Genomic DNA, 11782 nt, shown 5'->3' with positions numbered 1-11782 from the left:
CATACGTGCTGTAACTATACATCAGCACTCAGCAGCTGAGGATCTAACTCAAATCTCCAGGTTGGATATCTGAATAGTAAATGCAGGCAAATTTTCCTCTTTGCCTGAGACTGTGTCTGCCTCACCATGTGCTGTGTTCCCACATTTCCTCAGCATAAAGGCTCCACTAGGATGTCTCTAAGGAGACCTCCCTGATTAAACAGCAGAAGATCAAAAAATAGTTGGATTTCCAGTGTTCCCTAACTGTGTTCCCATCCTGCTACCCTGAGTTTCAGCATATTTTTTGCTAATATTGTGGTTTGGGAAAAGAGGATGGCTGTGGTGTTGACCTTGCCCTAGTATTGTAAAATGTGGAGGGTTTGATCACTTACTAGTAGTCCTCCTGGGGACCTTGCTTACTGAAAAGGCCACCCTTCCCTCACTTCTATCTTTGTCATGTTATGTAGTTAAATCTTTTACTTACCTTAAAAAAAAAAAAAAAAAACAAAACAGACCAAGGAGGAAAAGCTTAGGGCGTCTTCATGTTTTTGCTCAGTAGTGCCACAGTGATCATGCCCTGTCTAGAGGCAAGGGGAATGTGATCCTGTTCGAACATGAAATTTACATAATTCTTTTTCTCACCAAGTGTAGGCAGCTGCTTTCTCACTGCTTGTTTGCACTTCCACATCCCTTTGGATGGGAGTTGTGGCTGCTGGCTGGCTGCTTGGGTGAGTTTGCAGGTCTGGGGGCTGCTGCTGATAAACTCCAAGTAATATATAAGACACAGTGAGAATCACTCATGGTAAGAGTTGAGTGTAAGTGGGCTCTTCCCTGACTTTGTCCAGCACTTACCTAAATGTGGTCTTGCTCAGCTGCTGTGTTTGGCAGCTTGTTTTACTTTTTTGCTGGTTTTTCACAGCAGCAGTAATTCCTGGAGCAGGGAGCAGGGACTAGCACTCACCATTGTCCCACCACTGCTTCAAGCACCGTGAGGCTTTCAGGAGCAGTCCTTCCTGCTCTGATGGATGCCAGAGCCACAGCCCAGTACCACTGCCAGCCTCTCATGAAAGCAGGTGTTTGTGGACAATCTTTGTAAAGAAGAGTCACCACAGTATTTTATTCTGATTGTTTCCTTAGGAACAGTGGCTGATTCACAGTGCCTGAACAGTGCAGCCCTTACTCGGGCAATGTGCCTGTTGAATTTAATGGGTTACTTTACATAGGAATTCACAGAGAATGCAAAAAGATCCCAGCAAAGCTGAGCTTACTAGCACTACCCCAGTCTAAAATAAGAGGATTTAGCCTTCTGGCACTATCCATAGGAAGCCAACCCATGGAGCCCTCGAGCTTCTCTGTCATAGCAGGCTCCATGACTTATCCACCACCACCACATTTAGTTCCTACCCTGCAGCAGTCTGCAGCAGAAATTTATCATGAGTTACCATATGTGAAGTAGCATTTGTCCCCAACAAACACAGCTAAAGTTTTTCAAAGTTTTGTGAGTCTGGCAGTTTGTGGCTTTATTCCAAATGTTTATGGCTGTCTCATCCAAATAGATCTGATGTGCATTCCCCACTTCATATTCCTGTTGTTTAATGTTAGAACCTTCCTCTTTGCCAACATAGCATGGAAACCTCAAGAGAGGTAAGGATATAAGGGGCAGAAGAGACCTTAACAACACAGTGAAAAGGAGATGAAAGGACATATTTTTGGTGCACTTTAAAATAAATAAACCATTTGTTTTCAAGTCAACAACTTTGTCAATGGTAAAACTAGAACTTCAGAGGATGGAAGGCTGTGTTAGGGGCTCAGATGATAAGAACATAATTTGCTGTAAATATTTTATCATAGCAGTATATGTGAGTTTAAAACTTCAGAGAGGTTTGTCAGAAGGCTGTTTTAGGAAGGGAAAATGAATTCTACTGCATCAAAAAAGCAATCAAGCAACCACTGTGTATAGCTTTTGCCTGCTTGCTTTGTGGACAGGTACAACTTTTGGGAAGGTTTTGCAATATCCACATGCCAGCTGGAGTCTGTATGACATCTATCCCATACTTTGGCTACCCTGGGAAAGTGGGGCTGTGCTGTCCTGTTGTGTGGCTGGATGGTCACCTGAGTGAGGAGGGAAACCCATGTTTTCACCTTGGAATGGGTGCCCAATGTGAGCGTGGATCTTGGAAAGAGCTTCGGGGAACACTCGGCAGGTGGATGAGTGATCTTAGCAGGTTGGACTCAGCCTTCTCTCTAAGTCTGGCAAGAGATCAGTGTGTGAAGGATAATAAACCAAACAAATTGTCTGGCACAAACAATACTTCCCCTGAGTGTTTTCCCTGAAGAGACAAATTTACTGCACCCACATTATGTGCTGACATAACATACACTGCCAAGTGCAGGTGTTTTACTCTCAAAGATACTCTCCCACTGCTCATGCAGTTCTGGGGTAGAGGCAGGCTGCCCTCATTCGGGGGGTACAACAATGAAAAAACACCTTGCCAGGCAGCTCCAAGGATCTTCTGTCCATGTAGGCAATCCAACATTGCCCTCAGTCCTGAGGCATCCTGCTGTACCTCCAGTTTTTCACCAGCTGCTTGGGTGCGTTCAAAGACAGATCTCTGTTCTTCCCTTTCCCATGTCTTTAGGCATACATACCATGCTGTGTAATATATTATTTTTATAAAAGTTGGACCAGTACTTAGGAATACCGTTCTACATGCACAAGTGAAGTACAGGTGCTGTTATTCTACATGTTAAGAAATGCTTTTGGAGTGTAGCATACCTCATCCTGTGCTGACTGCCCATTTAGATATTGTATTTAAGCGGCAAAAAAAGCAAATTATGGTTGTTGTACAGGATAGGCCCTTTCTGCAGCACCAGGAGTCGGCTGATGTTGATTCCTGGATAAAAGAAGAATAAATAATCTATGCCCAGCCTGCCTTCACTTACCTGCTGAGTTGTGCCAGAGTGCTGTTCCTCAGGCTGTTACGTTTTGTATACTTGTTGGGAAGTCATAGCAAGATTGGAACTGAGAATGGACCCTTCTGCAATTTACATCAGGCAATGCCTGTTCCAGTAAATGAGAATCTTGTATTTAAATGAAGACTGTCATGACTGCTGAAACTTAAGTGGCTGTTATAAAATTGCCTGTTCTACTCTTGTTTAGAAAGCAATCAGTTTGACAAGCAGGACTTTCATGAAGCTGTGCTGGCTGTGACCGATGCCTGGGTTGTCCCCCAGGTGTTTTTCAGTAACTCCTAGAATAACCTTTTCCATGATTTTCCCAGGCACTTGAAGTGACACTGACAGGCCTGGAGTCTCCGGAGTCCTTGTTCCTTGCCCTTCTTGAAAATAGAGACAATGTTTGCCAACTTCCAGTCAGCTGGGACCTTCCCGGATTCCCATTCCAGATTTTGTCCTTGTGCACAGATACTTCATTACCAGTAATCAACTTCATTTCCAATGACTTTTAGGAATTTTGAGGTTCAGCTTTTCTGTCTTTGATAGGAGCTGGCTTTTCTTGTCACTCATTTAAAGCTCTGAAGCCACAAGGACAGCTGAGTGCCATTTCATATGGCACGTCTGTAGTCCCATAAAAGTGATGTTGTGTCTTCTTGGAATGCAGTGAGGATAGCTGCCATTTTACCTGAGTGAATTCCTACCAGCTAAAAAAGGCAGTAATGGATACTTTACAGCAAGTTTCTTGATGCCTTTCAACCTGCCAGACACCAAGCGTCATCAGTCATACCAACAGTATTTATATAATGAACAATATATATAAACTCAGCAAAGCTGATACTGTCACATCATAAATGCTTTCTCTTAACAAGCTGAACTGCTTACTTAAGGATAGCAGCAGAATGGCACATGCCATGCTGGAACATGAGAGGTTTCTCTCTCTTTCTTTGAGGCTGCTTCTCAATAGAGGGCTGTGACAAGGGCAGCTGCATGAGCTATACACAGTAATACCAGATTTAGTTTAACAAGTAAGTAAAAGTCCTGGAGGAATATTAGTCATCTAGTCCTTCGCTGGAGCCAGGATTTCTTCCTTAAAAAACACTCCTTGAAGCCTGTTTGGAAGGAACTTTTATCAGTGTCCCACAGACTCCAGCACCTGGATGAAAAAGCTCTGTTGCTTAAGGATGAAAATTAGACCAAAATATGTAAAAGCAATCAAAAAAGAAAAGTTTTCTTCTGATTCTTGTCCACACTTGTGCAAGAAGCCTTGTCCTATACACAAATAAATGGCAGGCAGGGGTATCCATTCCATTTTAAGTTTATTATGAAAGTGATTTTAACAAAAAATTTTATTACATGCTTCATTTTTTAACTTTGACATAGAAATCAAAGCTATTAATATACAGAGGCAAAAGGAAATGTATTTTCTTATAAGGTACATTTACAACAACATTTTCTACTATAAATCTGACAGAATTGTTAAAATATTGGTAAAGCTTAGCACTGTATTTTATTTTCTAAGTATCAAATTTTGTACAGTTATTCACTACCCTTGCTCTAAACTATTATTGTACATTTCATATGGAAATAGCTGTTTGTACACAATTTACATTGGTAATAAAGCTTAGAAGTCCCAGCAGCATCTAAAACAGTTCAGTTTAAAATCTCACTCCTGCACAGTGGTTTACGTGGAGCAAATTGATGCAGAAACCAGTATTACACCCTGTGTGCTTCCCCCTGAAATCCAGCTTGCCAGAAATTCCTGCTTAAACTGGTGCTGGATATGGTCATAATGAACTTTTTTGCAGGTGAAAGTACCACTGGCCTCAGTGGTTTTGGCTAAAAAAGGCTCTGTGATCTGATCCAATGTGAGGAATTATCACTTCCACTGCGCCCTACAAGCATAGAGATCCCACAGCTTTTCTTGTCTTTCTACTATCCATGTGTGTAATCTATTAAATTCCCTTGTATTTCTGAGTTCTGTGTTGTTTCTTATCCTAACAATGGAAGAAGAACCAGCACTAACTTTAAGATACATATTCTTTTTATGTTATGAAAATGGAAAGCACTTTAGAATGACGCTTGATAGTCAATTCTGTTTAAATTAGAATGTTCAAGTGCCCCAGAAAACTCTTCCTGTCATGTCAGTGAGACTGAAGAAATAACAGGATCTGTAATCTGGAATGATAAATCTGGCAACTGCCTCACATCCACCCCAGTCTCCTAGAGTATCTTTATAATCAACATGTTGAGACCCTGCTGCTCTCAATGCAAATTAATGGCCTTTCTAAGTTATAAAACATAGAAAACAATATTTACAAAATAATTTTAATTAAAAAAGTAACAAAAACAAACTCTAAAAAAGATATTTTCACAATAATTAAAATAAAGTTTAATTAATCAAAGACACTTTTTTCTAGATATTGAGAAAATTGAATTCCAATTGTTTGTATATCTTTAAACTTGTTATCTCTGCTCTCTGAATACAGATGGTTTAAATTATTAGATCTAAAGGTACTTCTGTACATTTAACTCTTGTATATTACATATTAATTTTATAGATTAAAGGCTTTATGATGAAAGAATAAATAAATGAAATAACAAACTGGAATTGTATATATTCAGATCCTTAGATAACAGGTTTTTGACATTGTTTATTTTCCACTCTGCTTCTGTTCAGATGAGAGATAAAACACAAGACTTGTCTCTGGATCCAAGTCTCTCGCTGAGGAGTAAGTTCATAGTACCTTACAGAAATTTCCCTTCTTCCATAAATTCTTCTGGAAGACAAAATATTCCTTTTCCCAAGTGCTTACAACAGTTTGTCATTCTAGAAAACTACTTCATTAAAGGTCCAAAGTACTGAGATTCTATAAGAACTCCTCCAGTTACTCCCATTCCTATCAATCAGTGGTTTTAAACTATGAAAAAATGCAACTCCTTGAACTTGTGATACAGATATAAGGAACTGTGTGTGTCACTCATTCCCATCATTAAGAAATCACCCAGACCCCTGAGGTGGCTGAGGAGTTTGCCACTGGGTCCAGCTGTTGAAGATTTTACTCCAGCTAAGTTTGTAAGAGCAATCAAAGATATTTAGAGTCCAGACATGGGAGCTGTCATAGAGCAGGTGAGTTTTGCTGTCAAACACCTGTCAGCAGACCCTGTATAAGAATCACAGCGCTACTTTTGCTCCTGAAGTTCCAAACCTGCTATCTGCAAGATTAAAACTGGGTTTTTTATAGGTAAAACTGATCTGAGAAATTTGAATGTGTTGGGCAGGCTTATAAAAAGGTACAGGGTGGGGTTTGACTGTCCTTTTGGAATGCTGAACACATGTAAAGGATGTTTCTCACTCATGTGGCAGCATCCTTGCATTCTGCTCACAGACAGGTGAGCTGTGCTCTTTAAAACCCGCTGACAACTCAGAACGTGGACCCCCTGAAAATTCTCTGACCAATCCTGTATTTATTTAAGCTAGTCTAAAACTAAACCTGGCTTACAAGGTAAGCTAGTTTTAAGTAAGCTTACTCTAGAATAAAACTGCTGTGTAAAAAGGATTAGTCTAAATTTAAAGTAGTCATAACTTTATTCTATGGAGATGGCACAATGAGGAAATAAATTTCTTTTGAAAAGTTGGTCGTTAGGTAAAAATCTAATGTATTGTGGAAGAAGGAAGACAGGGCAAGAAAATGGGATGAAAGAAAGACTTCAGTTATTATTCAGTTATTTTAAATCCCGTTTCAGCGAGCTAAATCTCCAGGCAGGATAAGTCTTGTTATTGAAGGCAAGATGCAGTGTGGCAGAAGAGGTGGCAATGCACTGAACACAGAATCCTGCTCCTCCCTGCGTTCAAATGGCACACAGAGGCACCTTGTGTCCTCAGCACTTTAAAGGCACAACTCGGGGCTTGATGAGCAACTTGTGATTGCTGCAGTGTCCTGGACTGCAGCAGGTGTGCAGGCAGTGATTTGGTGGCCTGTGAGAATGGTTAGGGATGATTCACCACCACCTCACTAAAAATAAGTGCACTATTTAAAGCAGAAAGAGAGGCTTAAAATGGTAAGTGCTGCAGGTGCAGCTTTTAAGCATATAGACATTTGCAAATTGAAAATAAAAAGCTCTGTTTGTGCCACAGAATTGGGCAATCACAAATGGGCACTTCTTCAGTCTACCTGTATTAACACATAAATTTGTTGTTGCACCTGTCCTGCAGACAATGTGTAATTCTGTAAGAACAGCTACAGGGCTTTATTTATTGGTATGTTCAAATGAAGTATTTCACATTTAGGGTAAAAGGTAAAATGTTATATTCTGCCACGTTCCCGAAGCTGGTTTGCTTAAAGGCAGCTTTATTTCTCCTTGTACAGTTTTTGATTCCCAAATGTGTGTAGGTCTCATCTGTAGAAGAAGACATTCTTTGTTGCTGTGCTGTTATTGTGTACTAGCAACAGGTTTTCTGACTTCGACAATGAAGGCATCCTACACTAACAAATGAAGAGCTGAACCCACCTCCTATTTGGTGACTTCCAGTTTCTGTAACTGTAAACCTAGTATGAAAGTCAAAGCATTTTTAACTTCTAGAGCTGATATAAAAATTCTATGCTGTTTTTCCAATCAACTGAAACCAGTTCAGACTGCCCTATATACCACTTGTCATTACTTATTTCATTAGAAATTTGTACATCCAAGAGCATTTCTATGCAGAGTGGCAAGCATTCAAGCCTGACTCATTTTCTAAATATATCAGATATGAACCCCCTCAATGTTCAAAAGCATTTAAGTGTCAACTTCTGAGAGTCAAGTTATTCTCCTTCTTTCAGCATCTTCCTTCAGCAACACAAAGCCTGTGTTTGCCTCAGAAGTCCACAAGTGCCTTGTCCTGACTGCAGAGTCCCTGCCCTGATGTGGCTCTGGGAAATATCAGCCTCATTCTCAGGTTGTCTGTCAGGATGAACTGGACACAGCCCCGCTTTTTTGTAGTGTGGTTTTAAGTCAGGGCAAGTGGTGTCAGAGCGAAATGCAATTTCTCTTGCCTGTATTCACTTCTCACAGCTCTACTGAGGTCCCACTACCAGTGGCCAGAATTGGGACATGTCCCTCTTATGGTTTCTCTCTGGCACTGGATTTCCCATGGAGCTTGGAACCTGGAAAATGTTACGGTGCTGCCAGTGGTTTCTGGATTCTGGCATCACTGTCATACAATGGTACTATATCCAAACATGTTGGTTGTTAAACAAAAATTTTAGCAAGGATTTTATTAAACTCAGTGTACAATACCAGATTCTGAAGTTTGCTTTCTCAAGTGTGAAATACTAAAGATCACTGTAAATCATTTGCCAAGTGAGGAAGCTATTTTTCACCATATTTTCCATATATTTTCCTTCATATCTTTCAGTAGAATGGCTGGAATCCTGACTCATTTTAATGGATCTGAATAAAACTCTGGATAACCTATCAGACTTCGAACTACTGTTTGGCTAAAGTAGTTTTTTAGCTGTATACTCCTGCATAATTGAGTACCTAAAAAGAATTTTGCTTTTTAAAAACTTTTTTTTTGTACAAATGAGTACTGTCAAAGGAAAAATTAATGAAAAATTTGTTCTTTTCAGTGACCCTTGGTGAATCATAAATAAAAGTAGTTTTAACATCCTTAAGAAAAAGTTACGTTTAACAGCCTTTAACAAAGGACCTTTATGGAGAAGTGACATTTTTTAACAAGGGTTAATGTATATACTAAAAAGAAAGCTCACCAAAGATCTAAGGTCCATGAGTGGAAAAAAAAATGGTTAGACTATAAAGTCAGGCTGTTCAGGCATAGAAAGAAAAAAATTATATTCTTTATCAGAAAAGGAAAGAAGGCAAGCAAAATTACAAGATGATTAAGTAGAAAAACTAAACAGAATACTTAAGGTGTGTTCTCATAGAAATGGAATATTCAACAGCTTATAGTCAACAGAAACCAACTGTGTAAGTTTAAGCAGTACTTGCTCAAGGACAAAAAGAAAGTGTCAGAAGATAACCACAACCACCCCTAATACATGTCTTTGAGAACATCCAAACATGTGTTAAACTACAGGGTAGACAGGCAAAAAAAAAAGCAGCAAAGCAAAACTGTGTGTTAGTCTTTTTCTGAAAGGATGCTGCCAGGAGAGTTCATTTCTCCATTAATAAACTTGTAGAATCAAAAGGGAAAATGATACAGAAGAGGAAGGGACTGAAAAGGAAAGAGGCTGAAATACTAATAGAAAATAAAGGCTCCTCTCCCATTTGATTTAGCTTCAGTGCCAGGAAACAGCAGGAAACCCAGAATTTATCATCATGGCAAACCCTCTGTCACTCTGTGAGCAGGGCCTGAGCACAAGGCTAAAGCTCTCCTGCAGTCCCTGTGCTTGATGGGCACTGTGGCTACAAATCTGGGATAAAAAGGAGAGCCAGGTCTCTGCAAACACAGAGCCTGCCCTCCAACTCTTCTGCAAACCCGTGTCCTGTTCACCCCTGAGCCCCTGACAATCTGGGCCTTGGACACAGTTGTGTTCCCAGTGTTTCAGAGACAGCAGGTCCAGCAGCAGCTCCCCCCACGTGTGCTGTCCTGAGGGTGACTCTGTTGGTCTGCCTGTGGGGCGTCCCCAAGGGAGAGGCAACAGCTCACCCTATACTGGGCAGCAGCTGCATCTCCATTGATGCTATTTTTCCTGGAATAATACATATTGAAAGAGATTGTCCCAGAGTAAACCATTATCCAGTATTTTAAAACCTCAAAAGGCTTCAGTTGGGTGTTAACAGAAGTGACAAGCACTTGGAGAAGTTATTTAATTGTCTACACAAAGTTACATATAGATATGAGTAAATAGGGTGTGTGGGAGTAAAGATTTAAGCATGAATAATATTTACAGTAACTAGAGATAACATTACTAATGTACCCACAAATAGAAGTATATATTTATATATTTATATATTGTACTTAATTAGATGCTCTCTTAATGGAAAGAAAACCAAGACTACTAATGTTGTTGTTCATTTCCCACATATCCTATTGTAAATGTCTTTAAAGGGACCGACTGATGCATGGAAATCCAGAGCTAATCTGTTTCAATTAAGTAATTGACAGTGGCAAACCTCTGAAGAAGTTTAGAAGAGGACAGATAAAAACATTAGGACATTAGGGCATGGGACTCAATCTCATGTAATTCATAGAACAAAATTATACATTTTTTCTTCTTTTTTTTTTCCTTTTTGATTTCTATTTAGACAGAGGTTCCACCAAGCCACAAATGAGAAATAACAAAATTTAGATTGTTTCGTTTTCTTCTAAAGATTCAAATATAAACTTCAAGTGCAATTCAAAATCCAAGTATTATTTATACTACATACTTCTTTCTATAACAGAACTTATCTGCAGGTAGTTTAATCATATTTGAATAGATTCCTCCTTTTTTTTGACAAAAGTTATTGTTGATGAAAAATAAAAAGCTAGAAAGAATATTTTTACATAGTGAGATTTCAGATGAAAAATGAGGATACACTAGTGCAGACACAAATTTGGATCTCCAACTAGATGTACTCAGGGATGCATTTTTTTTTTTTAGTAAGAATCCCATTCAGAACATTGACTTTTAACAATTATAAAACATTATAGGTATTCTTCATTAACAATTGTGAACAAAGTCTGCAAAAAAGAACTTTCAAATTAGCAAATGTTTCTACTATGGAGGAAAGAATATTTGACAGGAATGCAAAGTAACCAAAAATTGAATACCACTAGACTATTTGTATGGTCGTAGAAACCTGGAAACTTTCGATCGCAGTAGCTTTATAAATGATCTTGGAAACATTTCTTTTGACTCTTGTGCTGTGTACTTGAAATAGTTTTGTGGGTGTGCCAGTACATCAAAGAGAGCTTTAATCAGTTTCTTGTCCTATGGAAGACAACACAGATATGTTAGATAAAAGCAAGGTTTGGATTTAGTGTCTGCATAGGTTTCAAAACTGAAGAACAATCAGGTCTGTTTTGCAAAACTTGAGTCTGGGTAGAAGAGTGTAAGGAAACTGCTCCACGTTGCAGCGGGGTTTCAGAGGGATGAGTCTGCCTGCTGTGCTGGATGCTTTTTGCAGGGCTGCTGGCAGGACCACTAACCACAAACTGCAGATGTCTGCATTAGAACTGCAAGCTGCCTCTGACTGTCCTTCCCACCTGTTCCATGCTTCTGTCCAGCCATCCCTCCATGGATGGGAGACAAGGCTGGTCCTCAGGGACGCTGAGCTTTCTAAGGACCTTCTGTAGCTTGGGAAAGCCTTGATTCTGAGCCTCAGCTGAGCCTGTGCCTGGCACTGTGCACTGCAGCTGGGACCTGAGCAACCCAAAAGCTGGAGGGAGAGAACAGTGCTGGGCATGGATGGCCAAGGGAGCTGGCCTTCCCTCAGCTCCTGTCCTTCCAAGCCCTACATTTACATGGCTCAATTTTGCCCCCTGACCAGCCGTTTTTTCAGTTTTAATTAATTAGCTATTACAGGTGTTGCTTGTATCTTTGGAAACCCATTTCTTATTGAGGCAAGATAGTGATTTAGGTAAATACATTTTTTAATGCACACAAACTTAATGAGTCATTTAAACATTTAAATGCCAGACTGAGGCTGAAGAAGGCTCTTCAAACAATAGGTCCTTCATTCTTGGCAGATGAATTTTTTGAACATACAATCTTATTAATCATATTAACATATATTTCATTTAGTTCCTGCTTACACAAAGGACATAAGCATGTTCTGAGCCCAGCTCAGTTACTTGATTTTGGGCTGCTTCCAATACCAGCATACCAGAACACAGAGAATTGAATTTGGGGTCACGCTTGAA

General features: G+C 39.7%; 1 protein-coding gene across 1 annotated transcript in view; it reads right to left on the bottom strand.

The window, feature by feature from the left end:
* Window positions 1–4233: 4233 nt before the first annotated feature.
* The window catches only part of SCUBE1 (signal peptide, CUB domain and EGF like domain containing 1), a 192680-nt gene continuing 185131 nt past the window's right edge, over window positions 4234–11782 (bottom strand). Inside the window, exon 23 of the mRNA XM_036404941.1 lies at window positions 4234–10850. Coding sequence (XP_036260834.1) covers window positions 10698–10850 — 153 coding nt within the window. The 3' untranslated portion in view covers window positions 4234–10697. The remainder of the gene's footprint in view (window positions 10851–11782) is intronic.

Source organism: Molothrus ater, chromosome 5 (genome assembly GCF_012460135.2).
Source record: "Molothrus ater isolate BHLD 08-10-18 breed brown headed cowbird chromosome 5, BPBGC_Mater_1.1, whole genome shotgun sequence".
NCBI lineage: Eukaryota > Metazoa > Chordata > Aves > Passeriformes > Icteridae > Molothrus > Molothrus ater.
This window is presented reverse-complemented; position numbering and strand designations above follow the sequence as displayed.